The sequence below is a fragment of the Sporothrix schenckii genome (assembly GCF_000961545.1).
Source record: "Sporothrix schenckii 1099-18 chromosome Unknown Cont44, whole genome shotgun sequence".
NCBI classification, from domain to species: Eukaryota; Fungi; Ascomycota; class Sordariomycetes; order Ophiostomatales; family Ophiostomataceae; genus Sporothrix; species Sporothrix schenckii.
The window spans coordinates 5,291,448-5,314,080 of record NW_015971145.1 but is presented as its reverse complement, the minus strand read 5'-3'; the positions used below and the strand labels follow the sequence as shown (position 1 = coordinate 5,314,080).

General features: G+C 53.8%; 8 protein-coding genes across 8 annotated transcripts; 3 read left to right on the top strand and 5 right to left on the bottom strand.

The window, feature by feature from the left end:
• Nucleotides 1-85: 85 nt before the first annotated feature.
• Nucleotides 86-843, bottom strand: SPSK_10902 (riboflavin kinase; the record flags this gene model as incomplete). Its single annotated transcript, XM_016737141.1, has 2 exons — nucleotides 86-643; nucleotides 733-843. The coding sequence occupies 2 exons, from the start codon at nucleotides 841-843 to the stop codon at nucleotides 86-88; spliced, it is 669 nt and encodes a 222-aa protein (XP_016588404.1).
• Nucleotides 844-1,810: 967 nt separating this feature from the next.
• On the bottom strand, nucleotides 1,811-4,310 carry SPSK_08600 (C6 finger domain protein; the record flags this gene model as incomplete). The annotated part of the gene is made up of 2 exons (XM_016735192.1): nucleotides 1,811-3,939; nucleotides 4,010-4,310. The coding sequence occupies 2 exons, from the start codon at nucleotides 4,308-4,310 to the stop codon at nucleotides 1,811-1,813; spliced, it is 2,430 nt and encodes an 809-aa protein (XP_016588403.1).
• A 1,859-nt stretch (nucleotides 4,311-6,169) lies between these two features.
• SPSK_09971 (uncharacterized protein) lies at nucleotides 6,170-6,631 on the top strand (the record flags this gene model as incomplete). The annotated part of the gene is made up of 1 exon (XM_016736536.1): nucleotides 6,170-6,631. The coding sequence occupies one exon, from the start codon at nucleotides 6,170-6,172 to the stop codon at nucleotides 6,629-6,631; it is 462 nt and encodes a 153-aa protein (XP_016588402.1).
• A 3,718-nt stretch (nucleotides 6,632-10,349) lies between these two features.
• Nucleotides 10,350-10,812, bottom strand: SPSK_09969 (uncharacterized protein; the record flags this gene model as incomplete). The annotated part of the gene is made up of 2 exons (XM_016736534.1): nucleotides 10,350-10,620; nucleotides 10,706-10,812. The coding sequence occupies 2 exons, from the start codon at nucleotides 10,810-10,812 to the stop codon at nucleotides 10,350-10,352; spliced, it is 378 nt and encodes a 125-aa protein (XP_016588401.1).
• Nucleotides 10,813-11,193: 381 nt separating this feature from the next.
• Nucleotides 11,194-12,648, bottom strand: SPSK_09194 (bicyclomycin resistance protein; the record flags this gene model as incomplete). Its single annotated transcript, XM_016735771.1, has 1 exon — nucleotides 11,194-12,648. One exon carries the CDS (start codon nucleotides 12,646-12,648, stop codon nucleotides 11,194-11,196), a length of 1,455 nt encoding a protein of 484 aa, XP_016588400.1.
• Nucleotides 12,649-16,850: 4,202 nt separating this feature from the next.
• On the top strand, nucleotides 16,851-17,166 carry SPSK_10098 (uncharacterized protein; the record flags this gene model as incomplete). The annotated part of the gene is made up of 2 exons (XM_016736654.1): nucleotides 16,851-16,970; nucleotides 17,023-17,166. The coding sequence occupies 2 exons, from the start codon at nucleotides 16,851-16,853 to the stop codon at nucleotides 17,164-17,166; spliced, it is 264 nt and encodes an 87-aa protein (XP_016588399.1).
• Nucleotides 17,167-17,425: 259 nt separating this feature from the next.
• Nucleotides 17,426-17,644, top strand: SPSK_10213 (uncharacterized protein; the record flags this gene model as incomplete). Its single annotated transcript, XM_016736758.1, has 1 exon — nucleotides 17,426-17,644. The coding sequence occupies one exon, from the start codon at nucleotides 17,426-17,428 to the stop codon at nucleotides 17,642-17,644; it is 219 nt and encodes a 72-aa protein (XP_016588398.1).
• A 767-nt stretch (nucleotides 17,645-18,411) lies between these two features.
• On the bottom strand, nucleotides 18,412-21,230 carry SPSK_08495 (glucan 1,3-beta-glucosidase; the record flags this gene model as incomplete). Its single annotated transcript, XM_016735090.1, has 2 exons — nucleotides 18,412-20,018; nucleotides 20,093-21,230. The coding sequence occupies 2 exons, from the start codon at nucleotides 21,228-21,230 to the stop codon at nucleotides 18,412-18,414; spliced, it is 2,745 nt and encodes a 914-aa protein (XP_016588397.1).
• Between the last annotated feature and the right edge of the window lie 1,403 nt (nucleotides 21,231-22,633).

Below are 22,633 nucleotides of genomic sequence, written 5' to 3'. Positions count from 1 at the left end.
TCTATCGTTGTTGTCTAGTCATCGACACGCCGAAATAAGCATACGAAAAGTCTAGTTTCGCTCGTCGCCACCTCGTCGAGCCCACTCAACCGAGAAGCCATGGAATCACCAGCGTCCCACCGGTCGCGCCCTTGCCCTCTGTCACATTCTCTGCGCCCGCCAACGCGGTCGACTGTCCGGCAGGCGTCCACCCCGCCCGTGCCAGCGACGTCTTCGCCACGACGCAGTCAAACTGGATGTCCGCCACCAGCGCGTCCAGCGACGCATAGTTTTGCTCCGGCCGGATGTAGCCCAGGATCGCTAGGCGCAGGTGCGCGCCGTAAAAGTCGTGCGCAAAGGGGCTCAGAATGTGCACCTCGGCCGTGCGCGTCTTGTTCTGGTAGAACGGGTTGTACCCAATCGACATGACCATGGGGTACAGGCCGGCCACGGCGGCCGTCTTGTCCGTGTGGTCGGGCGCGCTCTCGTCGGGGAGCTTGGACGCCACGCCATCGCCAATGACGCCGTTGGCCTCGGCGGCAGCCGCCTCGCCCGGGCGCGCGGCCTCGAGCACGGCCCAGCCAAAGTAGACGCCGGACACGCAGTCGGCGATCCAGGGCGTGGCCTTGGCGTCGACGGGCAGGTTGGCCGTGGGAATGCCAAGCTAGGGGAATGTGTCAGTAGGGAGCACAAAAGCACAAAAATATAAAAGGCTGCGCAACAATCGAAATAAACAACATGGCGTGGTCCCACCTCCTTGGATCCCCGTCCGAAACCGCTAATCACAGGACCCTCCATCTTGACCGGGAAGGGCAGCTCGGGCCCCGCATCGGGGCCGACAATCGACGGACGTGAAGATGTCATTGTTGTTGTGCGGGGAGAGAAATGGGGGAGAATGAGAGGAAAGGGGGGGGTCAGGGCAAATGTAAAAAGAGTCCAAGGTCCCGCCGTTTCGAGTCCGCCAGGGGATCCGGCGGCGCGATCCCGTTATGTTGCCCCCGCCGCTTGCGCCTTCCCTGCCTGGCCCAGATTTCACGAACATTCTTTGGCTGGGATGTGCACGTGACTCTCACTCACCACCTTAATTACGGCATCCTGCATGCATATCGACAGACATTCTCAAATAAGCATAAGATGGTGTACATTATGCGGAATAGGTACAGTATTTGATGAAAGGTCTGACAGGGAGCTTACGATGGAGACATGCGTGCGACCTCTTCAGAATAGGCAAAGCACAGAAATTGGCGGCCGTCACGGACAAAGGGGTTTGGTAGGATATTTTTGGTATTGTAAACAAAACAGCGCATTGCAGGTATATAGATAATGGCAGTTTCCAGAAACTCTACAGGACGTAAAAAACCGAAAAGGCCCTCCTCAAAACGATCAAAATGTCGTAAGTAAGACCCCGCCGGTCAGGCATGACAGGACGGTACAAGAAACAGATCAACACCCAACCAATGCAGATGGGTGAATAACGAAGCGAAAGAAGAGAAAAAGAATAGACGAAAAGATCCAAAAAGCGAAAAGAAACCAAGAAAACTCCGCCGATGCCTGACCTGGAACAAAACACAAAGCATAAAACCGTAGGATCGCAGCAAAACCCAAAAATGCAATACAGCAACAAGGAAGACAATCGTAGACACGATTGCTCCCCCCCTTTTCATCACATCGCCCACCAGCCTTCGAAGCCGGCCAGGTGCATTCTACTATACAGCCAACTGGTGCGGTTCTTGGTTGGGATAGTAGCAAGGAAGAAACTGGACACGTGAAAGTCAGTATGGCTGCGTTTTTTTGATTTTTTTTTTCGTCTTTTTTTTTTAAAAAAAAAGTTTCACGTCCCAACAAAAGTAACGGAATGACTCACATTGATCACAATCATCATGGGTATGTCAAAGGTATCCCGCCGGATGTGCCAGCAGTAGGAACACTCCAGCTTGCCGTCCTTTTCAATCTTTGCAATGCCATGCTCGCCGTCTATGCGTGCCACCCGGCTGCTCAGAATGCTGCTGGCGGGCCGAAGGGTGCCCGAGCTTGTGGTCGTCGGGCCCGTGCCCGTGCCCGTGCCCGTGGCCGCTGCCCCTGGTCCCGACGCCGTCGAGGCGGGACCGCCCCCCGCGTGCGGCTCGTCAGCCACGCTGCCGCTGGCGGAGGAGGCGAGCATGTCGCGCGTCCGGTACTTGAGCAACCGGCACTTGCGGTTGACGGAACCACGGCTGTCGCCAAAGGCCAGGTGCGCAAAGTCCTCGTAGAATTCAATGACATTATCGTCGTCCATGAGCTCGGCCAGGAACAGCGGCTGGGGCTTGCCCTCCGAGGCCTTGACGATCTCAGCGTTGAGCGTCCGCAGCCGCGGCGTCGTCAGGCCCGCACGGCCCGAGTTGGCAGCACTGCCGGTCCCGCTGTTGTTGCTCTCCTCGTTGCCAGGGGCAAGACCAGTGGCGGCCAATCCAGTGCCGCCCAAGCCGCTCGACGCACCCGCCGGCGTCCCTGTGTTGACGTTGAGATTCGTTTCTTTGCCCAAGAGCACGTCCTTGGTCCAGCCGGTCAGCGCCGTGAACTCCTTGTTCACGGCCGCCACCTCGCCGGTCCGTCGCAGGACAACGGTCGGGCTCGACACCTGGTTCATAAACTCCTCGTACTCAAAGAGCGTGCGCTGGAAGCACTTCTCCATAAAGACAAGATCTTGGCGGTTGAGCGTGCGCGTACAGGAGATGAAGGAGGGTCGAATGCTGGACAGGGCCTTGGCGATGCGCAAAATCTTACCAGCGGCAAACCGCCGCTGGAGCAGGGCAATCAGCCGGTGGAAGCCATTGACATACATGTACGGCTCCTTGACGAGCTCGTATATGGAGGACGGGTCCCGGTGGCGTTTTCCGAGGATGGACTGCGGCAACACCTTGGACACAGCATTCTTGGCCTTTTGCTGCTGCTGCTGCTGCTGCTGCTGTAGGGACTGTTGCGGTGTGGATTGCGCTTGTTGCGAGATCGACGACCGACCCTGGCCGTTGCTGTTGCTGCCGGTGCCGTTGTTGGTCAGGTTTGACAGACTGTACACCGCCGTGGTCGGAGACCCTTCAAAGCCGTAATTTGTGGCTTGCGGGCTGTTGTTGTCCGTACTCGGGCTCTGCAGGCTGGCCGGCGCCGCAGCAATGGCGTAGGCATGTGGCAGGCCATGCTGCAGGTTGCCCTGTGTGTAAAAGCCGTTGCTGGACGAGTTGTCCAGGTTCATAAAGTCGTTCATCAATCCTCCAGCACTGCTGGAAGCTGCACCGCCATCAAAGAGGGTCTGATTGACACCGCCGTTCCCAAAGACACCGGCCGCAGAGCTGAAGCTGCCCACACCGGAACCAACACGTCCACCCTGCTGGGAGATGGACGATGGGTCATTGGGGTCATCTGCAGCACCTGACGACATGTGTCCGAGCATACCAAACTCCATGGCAGCATACTGGCTGCCAAAGTTGATGCCTTCAAGGTTGAAGTTGAACAGAGCCGGGTTGCTGGGGTCGAAGAGCGCAGGCGAGAAATTCGCCATGGCGGCTGACGCAGATGACAGGCTCAGGCGATTCAACGGGTCATTGGCCTCGCTGGCGGTTGTGGCAAAGCTCGGCGAGACGGGGGACTGGGGGTTGGGGAAGGTGAGGTTCTCAGGAAGAGAACCTGCCGCGGTTTGCGAGGTCGAAAAGACGGGATAGGAGGGTGCACTCGACTGTGTGAAGAAGGACGGGACATTGGAGGCAGACACGTCGGACCCGGCGCTCGACGGGTGCCGGTGGCCATTACCATTGGCTGCCCGAGCCGGCGTGCTCGTCGCGGCGCCGGCATTGAAGTTGGGGCCCAGGACCGGTCTAAGGGCCTCGGCCGGAGCGTCGTGCAGGTACTTTGCCTTCTTGCGCACGCCATCTTGGCAGCCGTCTGCAAGACCTCTCTTAATGCATCTTTGGCACGGCCGCTCATCGCCTGTTGTCATTAGTAACATGCCACAGGAAAAGAACCCAAGGGAAAGAGAGAGAGAGGGACGCAAACTAACCGCATGTCAAATGCGCCCGCTGGCAGGCAAAGCACGCCCGCCGAGCCTTCTTCCGTCTAGGACGGAGTGGGTCCTTTGGGTCATACTTCTTTTTGGGTTCGGCCGCCGAGCCGTCGGCACCGGGCGCGGTCTTGGCCGTCTTTCTGTCGTTGTTCGGATCCATATCTTCGTCTTCGTCCTTGTTGGCTTTGCTTTCGTTGTCGTTGTCGTTGCTGTCGACTTCGCGAAGGAGTTGCAAATTGACCTCGTCGTATTCGTTGTCAGACGCGCCATCTGAGACTTCGCCTTCGTTGAGGTCCATGTCTTCGAGCATTCTCTCAGCACGAAATGTCTCGCCGTCTTGTCTTTATATAGTAGGGCGGCCGCGAGGGACCCCCGTGGAGAACAGGCGAACAAAAGGAAGCCACAAATGAGAACAACGGAGGGAGAGGGAGGGCAATACAACCAAGGCCCTACAACGAACAGGGTTGTATATTATGACTGTGTGGGGAAGGCGGATAGAAGCGTGTTAGACAAGGGGGAGGGAGCGGACGAAGTGTTCGACATGCGCACGCAGGGGCAAGAACACCAAAACAAGATAAAAGGTTATCCAAAGTCACCTTCAGAACCTTCCGTGTTGTTTGGTAATAGAGGTGGTGTGGCTGACTTTTGCTCCTTCTGAACAGAAAGGAAAGCAAAGATCGTCGTCCCGATGTGATTGGCACAGGCCGTATCCAAAGCCCGTCGAGGAGGGTGGGGTGGTGATAAGCCCAGCACAGGACAGCTCGAAGAATGGAAGGGGGCGTGTGTATGTAAAGATTAGGACCGAAAAAGAAAACCGACTGCACAGCGCCTGCAGAGGTCAACACCAAAAGAAAAGACGGAAGCTATGCCAGCTCCTATAGTGGTAGCACAGGGTCGAGGTACACAACAGCACCAGCTTGGCTTCCGCGTTGCCGTCTATTGCGTAGCTGCGCAGGCCTGTGGTTTATCCAATCTAACTTGGGGGATCGAAATCAAATCACCAGCGTACTCCTGAAGACGAATGTGTGGCTCGACGGGAAACAGGAACGGGTGCAGATGCGTGGGCTTCGGCTTGCCACGAGGCTCACTCGGGATTCAACGTGTAGTCCAACGTCTGAGGTGAGGTGGCAAGTCGGCAATGAGGACGCTGGTGAAAGGGACGGTGGAGCTCCAGGGAGCTCCGTGGGCGCGACGGACGTGTATTGTATGCGGGTTGCGGTATGCAAGAGGCGATATTGCGATACGGATGCCGCGTAGCTTGGTTTGGGCGTTGGGCTGTCCTATACGGGCATGCAGAAGCGCAATATCCCAATATTGGACAAGGGGGCTGTCTGTATTGCCTGCTGTCAAGTTGGACGGGCAGATGATGAAAACGAGGCGGGGTGCAAGCCGCGGTGCGGAAAGGCGAGAAACAGACGAACAGATAGTGAGTGTAGGCTGATGCTACGACCCAGAAACCCAGAAAACCCAGAAACCCAGGAAATGAAAACGAGAGGAGGAAAAAGTTCCGAGAGTGTGCAGCGCCACGGTACACAGAGCTGTTGTTTCTTTCACTCTCTTTGGTGCTCCTTATTCAATTTGGACTCGTACAAGGAGAACGGGCGGGCTACACAAAATGTCGTATTGTGTCCAAAAGAAGCAAGCCCCCTTCGCTGTTGGTTGTTCGTGGCGTCCAGTGTGCAGCTAATGGCAGTGGCATGGGTCTGTATGAAAATGCAAGGATGCGATGGTGGAGGAGGATGGAGCAGGACAAGGCGTCAGCGTCTCTTGTGCAACAAGAGACTGGAGATGGAAGAGGGCGGTTATTCCGTGGGCGGCGGGGGGACCGTGTGTCCTGGCGTCAGAGACATGAGCTCTCTTGGAAACGTCCAAGCTGGGCGGGGGGGCGAGAGGATGTAGGTTGATCTAGGTTCGCCCGGGTACTGAGGGAGACAAGACGTCGAGAAGTGACCTGAGAAGGGCAAAGAGGGTGGGCGTACAAAGATGATGCAGGCGGCCGTTCTCCTGTCCTGTGGTCCACCGTTGGTGCGTTGCTGTCGCTGTCGTGTATCGCAAAGCGGACGTGCTCTGTGTACAGGTCGCCGACCTACGTGACGGGAGGCGTCGAGTGAAGGTGCCCGAAGGGAAGAAGGATGCAAGAGGTGCAGAGACGCAGAGATGCAGAGATGCAAAGACAAAGATGCAAGAGGTCGAGGTCAAAAGGGAGGCGTTGACAGAGCTGCTGTTGAGGTTAAGCCAAAGTTGTCGCAACGGAAGAGCGGAGATGGCCGAGGTCGAGCAGGCTCTCTGGGAGGATCCGAAGCCTGGGAGCCACAGCTTGTTCACTTGGGGTTGTTTGTCGTCGTCGTCGTTGTTCGTCTTCGTCTCTGTCTTCTTCTGCCGCACAAGCTGGTCTTCTGTCGAATGGTCGCGTGGTGGGGCGAGGCAAAGTCGCAGACAGCTATGTATTTTTTCGAGGCTGGGGGATTGCCTCGCAAGTGGTTTCTCGCAGGTCGTCAACGGACACAGCAAAACTTTGTGAGGCCCGGCGGACCAATGGGGCGTCGAGAATTGTGTGCCAATGCGACTGGGGGTGGGTTGGCCAAGGTTCGGAGCCTATCCTCGGCTACCAGACATTAATTACACCGTGGCTGGCACGCCAAAAACAAGAGTGAAGGCTGCAAAAAGCAAAAAGCCGGGACGGATCTTCGCCAACAGGCGGTCTCTAGTGGCCTCCTGGGCTTTTCACAGGGAAAAGTACTCCATTCACGTTTTCCGGTTCGCAAAATGGCAGGGCAAGATAGGTTCGAGAAGTCGCAAACGCCAATGGGCAATCGCCAATGCCGAGGCCGGTTGGTGAATCGTTACAGAAACGACGTTGGGCTCGAAACGACAGTCATATGTCGCCAATGCACGATACAGCCTCGCGAGAGTGCGACGAAGGGAAATGCGCGATGCAAGAAAGTAGCAAAATGAAAAACGTCAAGAGAAGACAGAAAAGACAGAGAGGACAGAAAGGAGAAACAGAAATGGTCGAAGAAGAGAAAGAGTGACGGAGGCCACTGAAATGGATATGGCGCAGCGCTGTCGGTCGCAATTGCCTCGTGCAAGTACGAAATACCTCGTGGTACCGACCAACCGCGAAAATTAGTGGAGGCATATTTGTGAAAGAGTGGAACAATTGGCGGGGAAGGAACCAAAACTGCTCTAACTACGAGGAAGTCCAAAAGGGACAAGGCTACGATTGGGAAAGCACGATGACCACTCGCGGCATAAACACCTCCAAGAGAGGCAGGACGTAACGTCGAGACCACCAGGGAAGGAACGACAGGCACGACGCCGGCGAAATGCTCAAAATGCTCGAAATGCTGCAGGAGGTCGCGTGGGTAAACTGCAGTCATTGGCGTGTTGTGCGTTGCTAGGCCCGGCGCATGTCAGCCTGCGCGGCTTGTAAAGAAAGTCGTAATTGAGCCTCACATGAATGGACAGTAATAGCCTGTTGAGGATTTCACAGCAAAGGGGACAGGAGCAACGAGGAACAGGAAAAGCGGGTTCGCTAAAAAGGTTCCTAAGCGGTCTGCAGCATGGAATGTCGAATGCGCCTGCCCATTTGACACCACCGATGGCCGTCATTTCCTCTTCATGCTTTGCTCGTTCTTTCCGTCGTCTCTTGGCCCTTTGCTCTTTCGTCCTATTTCCCTTCCTTCCCTTTCTAACACGATCATCTTCTATCCCGCGCCCTTGGCTCTTTCCCAAGCACAAACAAAAGACGCGAATCATCAGTGCTCCATCCGAACGGCTCTGGGGAGAAGGCGCCCTTGGCCTCTGCGGGGTTTTATGCTAGCAGGTGCCTCACTTTACTCCGTATTACAACAGCGTCTTTCCTGTTCATTACCTGTAGCAGTACCTACCGGACACTATGTTCATGCAGGGCGACAGATGTAGTAGTGACTTGTACCAAAACAGCGCAGTTAGGAATGTGGAGCAAACTTGGCCTTCTTTCCATCCTTGTGCACTGCAAGATTTTCTAATGTGCATGCGCCGCCAAATCGAGGCATGCTTTAAAATGTCGCTGGATGCACGGCTAGCAGGGAGTTGTGTAGGCGGAACTCCAAGAAGTGACATTTTGTTGGCCACGCAAAGAATCGCTGGTTTATGCAAATGTCTCACTTCACAGAATAAATCGTTTACCCTGTCTGTAAGACGGAAATCAAGACAAAAGGGAGTACGACATAATTTATTGGATTATCTGTCACCAACTTCTTCATATTTTATAGTTTTTACAATATATAAATGTTTGCATTAAAAAAAAAAAACACCAGACAGTTGCTTTGGCGAATATAATTTACGGACAGACTTCCCAATCTGTATCAAAACGAACAGCCGCTTTCTTTTCGTTGTCCATTTTCCTTTTCCGTAGCCGCTGTATCCGCTGTCCAATAACCATCCTGTCTCGTACGTGATCCTGCTCGTGTAACAAACAACGTCCCATGATGGGTGCGTGATGGATACCCAAGCCCTCCCTCCGGGATTGTCTCTTGTCACGTAGGACTTGGCAAATGGGGGTGGGGGTGCTGGAGCCCAACCAGGTAGAAAGTACAAAAGCAACGACGGCAGTTGTCGATAGCCAAGGAGTTGGAACACATTTGCAAGAGAATGCCCAACGAGGAACAAGAAAAGCATGCATGTCATCGGTGTGCCATGGAGTTGCTAAGATTTGGTCCCGTCCGCCCCTCCGTCTGATCGATCCGGCACTGTTCATGTATGTGAGTACTGACAAAGCATTCACACTGGCTACAGGAGAACAAGAGCTGCGGACAATAAACGCAACAATTTAACCACGTCTTTGATTCACCCTTACTTGGCCTTTACCGCGGCCGTGGTCCAGGAGGCTTACATATCACATACTTTCAAGGCCATCCGAGGACGTCATTTTCACACCCTTCCAAGCAAGTCGATGATATGTACACATACACAGTTGGATTTTGAATCTCTTTTAAAACTACAACATAGCCGTGCGTGCTGAGACTGGCACAGCAAGAGGCCGGTGCATGTCTATTTTCTCTTTGTATACACATATCTACGGACCGCCATCGTGCAAACGCCACCAGTTCTGACGGGCGACCGGCGAATGCGCATTCATGCACACATTCTTCACCACCATCTCACATATCATCACAGACAAGAACCGTGTAAATCAGCTTCTTTTGTTTGTTTGGATAAGAAAAAACAGCGAGAATAGTTCCAGCGTCGCAGTCGGATCCCTGCTCTGGTCTGCTGCTTCTTTTGGGAATCATGTCGAGACATGTGTTGGAAGCCTATCTGCCGAACGCTTCCTTCTCTTTCTGCATGGCTTTCTACTTTCTCATCGAATACGGACAACCTGCGCTCAGCTCACCAGAAAGCCACTCGTATATCCCCTATCCCACAGCTTCTCTGAGCGATTACCATCCCCAGGCGGACCCTTTAGTATGTCGCAGTTTTTTTTCTTTCTCTTTTTTTACTTTAATCCGACTGGTCACTTTGTTTTTGTAGCTTTTTGGGTGTCTCCTTTTTTTTTTTTGGCGTACACGCCCCCATCCAAATATTCCTTCCCTAAACTGTTTGCGTAATGGCTTGGCACACTTGGGTGCGGATAGCAGAGAGAGGACGCTGATATTGAATGCATATGTTACACCCATGTACAAATAGAATAGAAGAAATCTTTCATGAGCCTGCTTCTCTGTTATTACATTCACACCATTCTTGTTTGTATTACACGACCAGTCAGCTGCTCCTATATAGGTTTACACAGCAGCTGCAGCGCACCTTCTTTTGGGGTGTCTATTTTATCTCATTTTTTTCATGTAACGTTCAGAATTAACTTTTTGAAGGAGATAAAAAGACAATGACAACCTGCTTAGTATCTTGCATGCCGATATGACATTTTTCTCGTCTTGGCACCTCGTATAGTTCATGTCTTCTCCTTTGATAGGGGGAGTCAACAAACAGATGTTTAAATTTTGCAGTCAACGCACGATTGTGTCTCTGTTTATAGTGCTCAAGTTATTATTTAATAGAAAACTCTCCAGGTATTAAAAAGGTCTATACACTGTGTCCTAGCAAAATCCAATGTGCTCGCTCTCTAGTCCTTTTTATCCGATGTGAATAAAGCAAGGGATATGAAGATGTGCAAATGCCAAACAGACAGGAGACAAAACCGCACGTCGTTCCCAGGTGAATGCGTGGGAGATGGAAAGAGATAACCTACAGCTGCTTCAAACCATAAGTTTCTTCGAAAGGCAAACGGATTCACGCCATCTCATGCAATGGCAGTGTCGGTAGCTCGAAAAAAAAAAGTAATCAGATGGGTATCACGCTACGAGCTGACAGCAAACTTGCTCTTCCTGCGCAGCCACTTGCCGTACTTGAAGAACAAGAAGGGGAAGGGAAGCATGGCGACAGCCAAAAAGGCGAGCAGTGACGACGCCCACTGGTCGCCCAGCTTATGGTACATTTGCACACCGAACAGAGGGAAGGCGGCAGCAAAGGAGCAGCGCACAAAGGCGTTCGAGGCCAAGACGCTGGCAGCATGGGGCTGGTAGGTGTCGACGAAGAAGGTAAAGATGCCACTGAAGACAAACAAGCATCTAGAGAAAGCGGCAAAAAGTTGGTCAGCGATATTCGTGTACAGAAAACGCACGGACACAAACGAAATGAAGTATAAAAAAATACATTGACGATGCAGAGGATGAGATTTGATAAGGCGTTGAGAGAGTGAAGGGGGAGATGACTGATGCAAGATGGTGCCTCCATGACGTCTGGTTCTGGTGAGATGCCATATCGACGTGCTGACAGGGAATAGAGGGGGTTGAAGAGACCATCAAAGCGTTTGTCCGCTCCAAGCACTGTTGCACCAGCACCTGATATAACAGGATGTGCATACTGAGCCGTGGAGCCATGGAGCAGCAAAACAAATCGGGTGAGTGCATCGGAGACGACTATGTCACAGGAAAGGAAGACTAGATCCTCGTGCTTGGATGAAAGCCTTTATGCGGGCAGCCGCTGGGGCTGAGACGCAGGAGGCTTCGTATTGAACACACCAGGCGGACTATTTTTATCCAAGATGGAAAGTAAAGCCAACGAGGAAATGAAAGGGAGGAAAGGGGGGAAATTGCCAAAAAAAAAAATACAAAGAACATTAGAAAGAAAAGAGTCAAAGCTCACCCTATCGCAAAGACAGCGGACCCGATAATTGGCACGATCCAGTGAATGCTGGCATACGACGTCCAGCCGAACCAGAAGATACCAATGGGCACGATGATGGCGCCCACCATGACCGAGGGCAGACGGTACTCGGGCTCGCTGACGGGCGCGGAGGCGCCAAGCTCCTGCTGGCGCTTGACCATGAGCCGGAGCCGGACCTTTGCCCAGATGGGTGCGCAGGTCCCGCCGATGGCCATGCCGACAAACAATCCCATGAACGACAGACCAGACTGCCAAAGATTGAAGCCGTGGTTGCCCTCGAAGACGACGGGGAAGGCACCAAAGAAGAGATAGAGGATACCGAGGAGAATGGCCGAGTAGAGGTTGAGGGCGAGGATCATGGGCTCGGACACGAGCAGCACGAAGGGGTGCTTGACGGCGTAGCCGATGGTGCCGAGAATGGACTTGTTCATCTTCTCAATGGGAGCATACCAGCGGTCGTCGCCCGTCTCCTTTCGCATGCGGCGAGCCTTGTTGCGCAGCACGACGGGATGGTAGGTCTCGGGGACAAAGACGAAGAGGGCGACCAGCAGACAGAAACCCCAGATGATGAGGACGTAGTGGGTCCAGCGCCAGTCGGTGTAGCTGTTGATGAAGCCGCCAACCAAGGGGCCGATGGAGGGGCCGATGAAGGGCGCGACGGAGAAGAAGGCCATGGGGCCTTGCATGGCCTCGCGCGAAAAGAGATCGCCGACCGTGCCGCCGGACACGGACAAAAACGCGGCGCCGGTGAAGCCCTGGAAAAAGCGCGCAATGATCATGGTCTGAATGTTCTGGGCGACGGCCGAGGGAATGATCCAGATGATGAAGAGCAAAAACGATCCCAGGTAGACGGGGCGCCGGCCGTAGAACTCGCTGAGTGGACTCCAGACAGGGCCCGCGGCGATGCCCAAGACAAATGTGGACAGACCCAGTGTGGCCACAATATTGGAGGAGCCAAACTCGGCGTTCATGCCGGCGTAGCTGGAGGTGTAGATGGAGCTGGCGCAGGTGACGCAGGCCGAGCCGAAAGAGGTGACGAAGACAAGGAGCCACTTGCGTGCCGTGGGCATGCTGCGCGGGCACATGGGATCGGCATCGCCGCCGTCCCAAATGACCTCGAATGGATCCTTCTCCGCGACTGCACCGGGACTTGGTTCGGGGCTTGGCACGGGTGGCTTGCTGTCTCGGGTTACACTTCGGCTCCGGACAGGTACCGGCTGTACTTCTGGGCCGCGTTGGGCTTCGTGTTCGTCGAGTGTGACCGTGTCTGATGCTGACGAGTCACCTATCCTTGGCTGGCCGTCTGCTGGGCCGTCGCAACCCTTCTCAAGGTCGTTCGCTATGCTGTGACGCGGTTGCTGGTCCTCCTCACCGGGCAGCCGTTGTGCGCCGTGGTCGCTCTCTAAGGCTTTTTCCATATCTTTCTCCATGCTGAGGAATTGATTGTGGATTGAAATAGTCGGGAGAGGAGATGAGGAGAAGAAGGAAAATGGGAACCTAGAGAAGAAAACCAAGCAACGCAGAAGAAAACGGGCGTCACAAGCTTTTGATATGAAGACAACAACCGGATATCCGAACGTAACGGCGAGATGAACGATAGTGACGCTGTGACGTCCCCCCAAAAAAGCGTCCTGGCTTTAGACGGATATACGTCACAAATAACAGCGAGTGCTAGACGGATACTTCGGCGATGGATCCGCTGATATTTCGGGGTTTGCCAAAGGGGCACCAAGTGTCATTGGTACTAGACAGTGGCGAGCGGAGGCAAATTGGTTCTAAAGGGACAGAACCTAGTGAGAGGACTGAGTCGTGTATGGAAACGCTCTGCCGTTGAGTTTTGTCGACTATGAATATCAGGAGATATACATCGTATTTTGGGAATGATTTGAAAGGAGAAGAAAAGTGGTGAGGGAGGGTATCGGAGAGGCAGGAAAAGGGGACGACAAAGAAGGCAGGACGTGGTCACCAGAATTTATATTGGCAAGAACGACTGAGGTGTGATAGGAAAGAAGAGGAAGGAAGTGCGAGAGCAATTTGGAAGGAGCAAACAAGTCGACTGCTGGTCTTTCCCGTTGCCCCAAGATGTCCTTCTGTTTGTATGGCGCTGAACAAAAGTGTCCGAGTGAGGACGGACTTAAAGGCGATAATTCAAATGTGAAAGGGGCGCGGCACCAACAACATGAAGCCAAATAAAGGCACACCTGGAATGCACAGTGGACAATGGCGACAACTGGAGCGCAGAACATTAAAGGGGACGAGAACATGAATGACAAAACTTTTAGTTCATTATTCAGCTGGGGAAAATGGTTCGCCCAAAAGGAAGGAGCAAGTGGAGTTGGTCACGACTGCCCTGCAAGCAGGTGGACGCGAGAATAGGGGGAGTTGCGATGGGCACGGGGAAGGCAGGAGCCATGAACGTGCAAATGGGGGCATTAAAATAGCATGCGAAAGAAGAAGGAGCGACTTCGGGCGACATAGGGCAAGACCTGAAAAGGCGAAGGCGCGAATTGCACGAGCCGCCAGGACGAAACCATGTAAGTTACTTGGTTGGAATAAAAAAGCAAAGACAATGCGACTGTACGAGATTGTTGGAAATGGGCTAGGCCATGCGCGTGCTGGTGACCGAACAAGCGAACGCCAGAAGCACACCCGCCAGGACCAAGCCTACGATGTACACAGCACATGGATACAATGTGCGATGGTCTCTGCGAAGGAACAGAAAACGATCTTGAGCCCCATCTCCAAACGGCAAGAAAGCAGTCAATGGGGAGGAGTAAAGAGCACAGAACAGGTTGACAGGGTGAGAGTCACCTGGTATGCGGCAGCCGCTACGCGTTCATGTATCTTGCATGTGCAGACGGATGGACGGCGTACTGTTGATCACTGCCAAAAAGCACAGAGTCATACTCGTCGTCCAGTTGCACTCTCTACAACTTGACTGACTTATTTCCGCACACCTCCCGCGGTTTTGGCTGTTTGTCTACCCTTCACGCGCCTCTCTCCGTTGTGGCCACAGGAGTTTATCGTAGTTCTCCCAGGATACGATGAAGTGGCACAAAGTTGGGGGTTTGGACCTGTGAAGTGAATCGAAACAGAGCAGCATTCAATGGCCGATGGCTGATGGCAGATGTGTATGACGCAGACCTCACAAGAGACCACCATCGACGGACATTCTGAGCGTTTGGAAACTGGAGGATACGGAGACCACACTTTTCCTCTCATATATGGAATGATACGGCGGATGGAGCTGAGAAAGCCACCGCTATCCTTGATAAAGAGGACTGTAGTGCTGGCTGGGCTGCGTGGGCTGATGAGCAGATGAGGCGGTGAATGTGACGGTCGCAAGAAACGTGACTGTCACTTGAGAGGGCGCATTGAAAGTGAATACAAGCACTTCGCTTGCTGTCTCAATGGACGACAGGATAAACGAAAGCAAAGCAGGTGCAATACCCTGTCTTAGGATGCAGTGAGTCCCAGGCGTAAAGTCTCGGGAAGAAGACATCCACGATCCAGCGCATGGTGAAAAGTAACAGCGCGGGGACTTTTTCATAACAAGAGTTCCTTGGTCTTTCAAACAGAAGCTAATCACCTGCGAGCGACGAATGTTGCGCTCCAACAGAAACAATCCTTGCCGCGCTAATATCGGCCCTTCGCGTCAAAGGTTTTTTCTTGACCGGGGTTCCAGTCAACAGCCCATGAGGTTGAAGTGCGGAATGGATGACATAGCACGGCCGGTTATGGTATCAGCTCGAGCCCAAGAGTGACAGGAAATACGATGATTTTCATCACTGTTACGCAATGGATAGTTAGACTATGGAGTGTCTCCTAAGAAAACCATTGCTCCACAAAAAAAAAAAAGGTCCATAATGACACGAAAGTGGATGGGCGAGTGATGACAAACGGATCTAGCCTTAGCATTCTCCGGCCAGACTGGTTTTTCCCAACCCCAGACATCATTGGTCACCACCCACAGAACAACTCAGGGTATCCCCATTTTATTCCTTCGTTCAGTCTGCATAGCAGCCTGGGCATATCGTTGTTCCTGGCTGAATCCTTTCTTGTCACGGATTTTCTTCGTAGGATTTACAGAGTACTACTATTGCCCTGCACACGTCATTTAAATGCTGAAAAGTCTCCGGCGTCTTTAAAGGATTCGACGTATACGGCAAACGGAGTATGTAGATACTGTCACAGTGGATACTGTAAAGAGCGGAAAGTCACCGTGGCATGTTTGTGAGGCGGGTGAATAGATAAGCTTTTTGTTTTGGTGAGAATCGGCTGACCACCATGACCTTAACACCGAAAAGGCCGCAAGGCTGACTGGCATTGCATTGCCTTAGGACAGTCTTTCGTACGCACTCCCTATGAGTGTCTAGTTGTGTACGAACCAATTCTGTTGATTGCCCAAGGGGTCTCCTTTGCGAAAGATGTGCATTGACGTTATAAGAAAACACGACGCCCACTCCGATTCAGCTCTGATGCAGCCAGCAGCCGAATGTGGAGTACACCTCCTGTACACACTTCGATAGTAGAATATATATTTTCTCGTGTATTGGGGTGGATCAAACCTGACAACCGTCCCGCCGTCGGAGGCGAGAAAACAGAGGCATCCAAGAGATGTCAAAGAAGAGAGACGTAGCAAAAGGCGCTGAACTATGAGGCATTGTTTGCAGTGTCCCCGTCGTTCTGAAGCTCTTCAAGCTTGTCAATGGCCCGTCCACCATGTTTGTTTACATTTGTTTGGGTCGACAAATTTCCATTGCCTGTGTTGCATGTGCGCTCCTTGTATCACGAAAACACCGGAATAGTAGCACAAAATGGACGGGACGGGCTTAACAATAATAATAAAAAATTTAAGCAGAAGCCGATGCAAAGCGAGCGGTAACACGGCAAGAGCCACCGAGCCGGACACGGGCCAGGCCGTGGGGGGTTAACAAAAGGGGAAGGCTACACCGCGCAGCACAGCCAATTATTGCTCTGTACTTTTGCGCTGGCATTTATTCTTCATCGAATCTGACCAGATTCGACCTCATTTGATCTCTTTCACCCACTTTTCTCGCTCGCACAATAAGGTTCCACGCGTCCCACCCTCCGCAGAGCGCACCCGGAGCATCTTCCGTAAAGACGGTTTAAAGACGCTAGAGTTGATCAGTATCGAAAGCTTTAAAGTTGTGAACAAATGTCCCCTTTCTGGCCCAACAATGAGTATTTTTGCCCAGTTTTAGGTACAACTCCGAGTCAGAAAGCAGAATACAGCATGTTTTGGTCAAGAATCTGAGATGCTTATGAACGAAAAGCAAATACGTATTCGTATTTCTCAAGTCTTTTACGCTTCATAATCTCCCATAAAAGTATCACGAAAACGAAGAAATAAAACACGACCAACTTTCAATAAGGGTCCTCCGTTTCTTCTGTCTCCAGAGTAAAATGTCAATGGATTGCTCGCTTACCGTTCTCTTCATCGGGACGCGAGCGACTTGAACGTATGCAACCACCGCAAGGCTTGTCTGTGGCACTCGCGGTTCAACCACGTTCTATAAGCGTATTACATCATAATTGAATGCCACTCGGTCACCGACATGTCGACAGCACAATCGTGTTGACCGCAACACACGTTGCAGCCTTTGGCAACATGGCAAGACACGTCTTCACCATGGCAAACTATTCTGTCGACGAGAGATTGCGTCGTTTCTCGACAAGACGACAACAACTCGAGACGACTGCGATGCCTTCGCGACTGGTCTCGGTGGCTGTTCGACCCCTGTGGACATCTAGGGCGTTCAGTTCGCCTCAAGTCTCTACAGCTGTCTCTGGAGATGTCACATATTGCTCGGTTAATTTACGGCGACTTTGTGCCGCGGGTCGAATATCGTTGCCAGCTCGGCGGAAACAATGTGGCCGAGAACGACGAAGCGGGCGCCATGGAACGCAAAAACTCGAAAACCTAGAGACCCAAAGAAGCCCTCATATACGTGGTGGGCTTTATTCTTTCCCACAACGCAGAGGTCTCAGAACCCTCGCCCGGCTTTGCCTAGTGGCGTATGAATCTAACGATTGGAGTGGCTATGTAAGCTTTTATTTACTACATGTAACGAAGAAAGATGATAATAATACTATTAGTAATAATAATAATAACATCAACCCATTGGATTTTTCACCCTCTCCTAGAAGAACCCCCAACATCTCGACGAAGCAAAAAAAAACGACATGCAAGAACAGCAGAAAGCCAAGCTAGAACCCCAAACGGTTGAACCCATTGTGCAGAGGGCGCTTGAAACGTTGCCAGACATCGTTTCAACGCTTCCTACGGTGCTCGAGAGCACAACGATTTCGGCACCTACAATGTTCTTGAACGAAAAGGGAGCAACACCCATTCAAGACGATAAATCTAGGACATACCGTATGCGTGATCGTGATGGTTGTTGATCAACCCAAGCACAAAAATGAAAGACTCGTTTCTTTACATCGACGATCATCGGGAGAAGACGCGAGAGACTTGCTGACAAGACCCCAATAAGGTGCTGCAATTTCAAGTCCCGCTTAACGACTTGAGAATGCTGCCCCGGGATGCATCAATTGCTGGCCGCAGCGTGCGAAGAAGGTCCTGCAGCGATGGAAGTGACAAGCGAGTCCGATATCGCCCGACGTGCAGCCATTGCAGAGCAATGCCAAATCAAAGCCAAAAGTCAACAAAAGCCTTATGAAAGAGGAGCCAGGGCATGCCTTGGTACGCCGTAGGGCATTGCTATTTCGTACTGAAATCCGAAAACGCATTCCGCACCCCTTGGCAATCTCGCGCTTTTCCAACGACGCGAACCAGACACGACATTGGCCCCCAATGCATACCTGCTTTCTCCGATGTATGCTGAAATCAAAAAAGACGAAAACAGATCGCTGTTATGCTGCCGTGCTGCCGTGCTACCGTGCTGCCGTGCTTGCTATGCTGCTCAGGAAATCGACCCAATATAAAACGCCAAGACATGCCCATACGAGCATGATGAGTAAACAACTGCGACAATAGCAAGAAAATGGCCCAAAAATAAAACAAAAAACAAAAACAAAGCCGCTCAAAACCGAACAGTCCACCGCTCGACGAAAATGGTAGCCAAAATGCTGTCTAGAATGAAAGCCCAAGACGCCGACAACCCGTTCACCGTTCCTTTCTTTTCGTCTATCACGTCTTCTTCGCCCTTTCAATAAGTCTCTGGTAGGTCGGAAAACGACGGAATCGTGCCCGACGAGCAGGAAAACGACCGCGACGACGCGTCCGCCGGGAGAATGCCTGCTGCCAGTCCTTTCCGGTACGACCACTGCGTGGCCGCCTCCGTGTCCCACGTCCAGTACCACCAGCCCCAGCCCGTCTCAAAGGCGTCCATTTGCGCTTCGGCAAACGTGAGGAGGAACTGCTTGTAGGCGTCCGCGTAGGTGCTGGGGTCGGCGTTGGCGTTGTTGCACGAGCACGTCGCGTCCTGGGCCGGGCACTTGGGCGTCAGCGCGTTGAGCGACGCGTTGCCCACGTCGTAGGTGCCGGTCCAGCGGTTGCCGTTGCCGACGTTGCCGAGGTACGGCGCGCAGTCCGTGTCTGCCTGCGACCACTCGGCTGTGATGGTCGGCCCGAAGCCGGTCGCCGTGTTCATGCTCTGTTCGGTCTGCGCCGTCCAGCCGCGGCACGCATACGTGATTTTCTCTTCGTGCGAATACACAATCTGGTCGTTGTTGAAGATCTCGTACTGGTGCACGTCGAGCGCCAGATTGTACGTGTTAGGCTGGCCCTGCCACTTGTCGAGGCCGCAGAATCCGTCGCCAAACACAATGATGGTCTCGTTGCTGACGCCGTTCTTGCGGATCAGTGCCGCGGCCGCCTGCGTCCAGTTCATCACCGACGCCATCGACAAGAATGTCATGCGCGGCTCGTTGGCCAGTCCGTAGTGCGAGATGACGTTCTTGTACCGCGGCTGGGAAAAGAACTGCGACAGCCTGTCGTGCACATCCAGCGACCGCTGCACGTTGAGCTCGCCGTCCGTCCCGTTCATCCAGCCAATGGCGCCCTGCCGGCCGCTGTGGTTCCAGCCGTTCTGGCTGCCCGGCAGGCCGTGCAAGTCGAGGTTGACGCGCAGGCCGTACTTGCGGGCCCACTCGATCCCGCGAAGCAGGTACCGCCAGCTCGTGCGAAAGAGATAGGGGTCGCCGTCGTAGACCTCGACGGCCCAGTACGAAAATGGAATGCGAACATGGTCGAGCCCGGCCGCAGCAATCTCCTGGAAGGTGGACTCCGTCACAAACGACGCGTAGTGGCTCTCGAGCGTGCTGCTGCACTTTGCTGCGCCCAGGTAGGCGCACAGCGTGTACTCGTCGACAATGCCCAGCCGTGAGTTGAAGTTGAAGAGGGAGGGCGTGATGAATGGCTCGAGAGACAGCCAGCCACCAAGGTTGACGCCCCTCGCTGGTGTCGTGCCGTAGGACCCCCATGCCTGGTTGAGCGGTTTCGTCTTGGCGTTGGCTGCTGCCGAGTCGTCGTAGCTTGTATTGAGGCCCATGACCGGCAGGCCGCCGACGGTTTCGCTCGTGTAGGTGAGGTTGAAGTCGGTCACAGAGGCCCAGCTGTACGGGTTCAGCCACGTCGGCGCTCCTGATGGGATGCTGGCGGGCGAAATGCAAGCGAGTCCGCTGCATCCTGAGCTGTCGGACGAGCCGGACGAAGAAGACCCACCACCACTACCACCGTGCTTTTTGCTCACAACCACGGCCACGACAGCAATGATGATGATCAAGATGGCACCGCCAATGCCTCCAAAGAGTACTGTCCATTGTTAGCTGAAGTGGGGAAAAGATGTTGGGGGCACGGACAAGGCAGAACGCGACCGGTTGACGTACCGAGCTTCTTCCTTTTGGTCCATGGCGGGGACTGTCGCTGCTTGGTGTAGTAAAGCTGCTCCTCCTTGACCTTTTGGATGGTATGGCCGGAGTTGCTGCTGTCGTTGCTGCCCCGGCTGCTCAGCCCGCCAAAGCCACCCCGTAAATGCCCCCGCCACTTGCCAAACAAGCCACCTCCAGCGGCCGCCGCAGCGGCCGTGGCGGTGGCAGCAGCCGCGGCGTCGTGGCGGTAACCGGCGCTGGTCTTGCGCAGCCCGCGTGACCGACCCTCCTCCAGCACGGCACCACTGGGTATCCGTCGATCGCGCCTGGAGCGGTGGCGCCGATCAGCGAAGCCGCCAGCCTCGACACGGTCGTATCCGTCGTCGTGGTCGTGGTCGTCCTCGTGGTCAATGTAGTAGTATTTTGATGTTCGTCGGTCTGTCGACTGCCTTTGTTGATGGTCGTATCGTTCGTTGCGGTCGTAGCGCTTTGCGTGTCTTGCTCGCCGCTCGTCGTCCGTGTCCTGCTCCCGTTCTGATTCCCGCCCACCGGCGCGCCCGTCCCGTCGTCGCGTGTGTCGTTCGTGACGCTCGTCGTCTCGCCGCGGCCGCCGCCATCGGTCATCGCTTTGTGTTCGCGACGACTCGTACTGGTCCTGGCTGTCTCGACGACGACTGTCTCGACGACGACTGTCTCGACGACCGCCTGCACCTGCACCTGCACTGTCGCGTCGACTGGGCTGCCGGCCTAGGCCCTCGTCCCGCTCGCGCCGTTCCCGCCGCTCTTCCTGCTCGCGCCTCGCTTCTCGCTCCTCGGCCTCTTCCCGGTCCCGCCTCTCGCGCCTCTCCCTCCTTTCCCGCCGCTCCTCCCGCTCGCGTCTGTCTTCTCGTCGTGCCTCGCGGTCGCCTCGCTCTCGTCGGTCCCTTCGCCGGTCGTCTCGCTGGGGCTGTGCTGCGCTGCTGCCGTCGCCGCTGCTGGACGGTGCGACCGCCGCGCCAGCATTCAGCTGTGCCAGTGCTTCCGCCGAGAGGGTGTGCGAGCTCGTGCCCCGCCGGCCGCTGCTCGACGGTTTGCGCTTCTTGGGCGTGCCACTCGCGGACCGGTGACGTCGTCGGCCGCCGGACTCGCGATGCCCGTCCGAATCGTACGACGGCATCGCCGCTGAGGAATGCACGCCGCAGACACAGCAGGAATGTAGCTTGTTGGACAAGGTCGGTTTTGGTGGATGCCGATTCGCCGGGGTAGTACCCGGTAGTGTGTATGTCGTGCTTGCGGTCGTGATGTGGAATGAAGCGGCCGCATGCCTTGCGGAGTCTGTCTTGTTTCGCACTGGGGCGTTGTTTGAATTTGCATCGAAAACACTGCAAATGATCCTGGGATGCGACTTCCCTTCTCAGCCAGTAAGAATAGCTGCTCTTGCCAAGAAACGAGACACTGCCATAGCGCAGCTTCCTTTTGCTGCCATATTTTGGCCTTGCTTCTCAATCTGGCATTTGTGGCCTTGCCCTGTGCGATTGTGGTCGCTCCTGCCAATTGTTTGGGTGGGGATGCGGGACCCCTGTGCCACGCAAGCCCGCAGTTGCCCTAGCAACAATCTAATCGCACTGCTCACATGTATATATACATATATATATATATTTATGCAGCACATTATCAATACACAGCAGAAAGTGCCGAGGAGCAAGTCGCACAGCATTTATTATGACATTTTCTTGTCCAAGGTCTGGCTGCGTAATTGATTGCGCCGAGCGAGTTTTCTCGTTTTCTCGTGTTGCCATGGTTGGTGATAAGTCGAATGCAACTCAGCAGAATACATCTACGCCACGTCGCCTCGGGCAATTTTCCGTGTCATTTCTGGTATTTGACATTGGCATTTGCGTTTTTGTCTGCGACTGGGGCAAACGCCCATTTTCCCTTGTAACTGTCTGCTGCACGCCCCGATCAGCTCTGGGCCGGCCCGCGGCAGCTTGCAAATCTCCGGCTTTTATCTGCCGGTGATCTGGGGTAGGGTGGCACAAAAACCAACACATAGGTCGGAGTTGTATACGCCGAGTGCAGCTCTGTGCTTTGATTTGCCAGTTGGTATTGCGTAGATATGGTAGAATGCGAGGTGCTGCAAACGAATTCCGTTAATTGCAAAAGAGTAATTTCGCACACACGACGAATATATAAGTAGGCTTCGATTTGGAGCAGCCAATCGCGCCTTCCCGCTGCGGCCTAATATTTTTACCTAGTTCTGGGATTCCTATACCGACCACTGGTCGTGGCTTCCCCATACTCTCGTTGTGGCTGGTGCTGGCGCCAGGTACCGTTAGGTGGCACGCTCCACTTTTAGGTCAACTGGAAAACGAGGGGAACCCGCTGGGAGCAGCAGCCAGAAGCCACACACCGGTCAAAGCCGACATAAGCCGCAGCTAGACGTGCTTCCTGCATTCAGTTCTGACCGTCGGCTCTTTCCTTGATCAACTTCGCCGAGCATTGCTCCCTACCAAATGGCATCGCCCTGAGTTCTACATTCTGTTTCTTCTTCCTTCACCAAGCCGATTGTTCAAACAATCT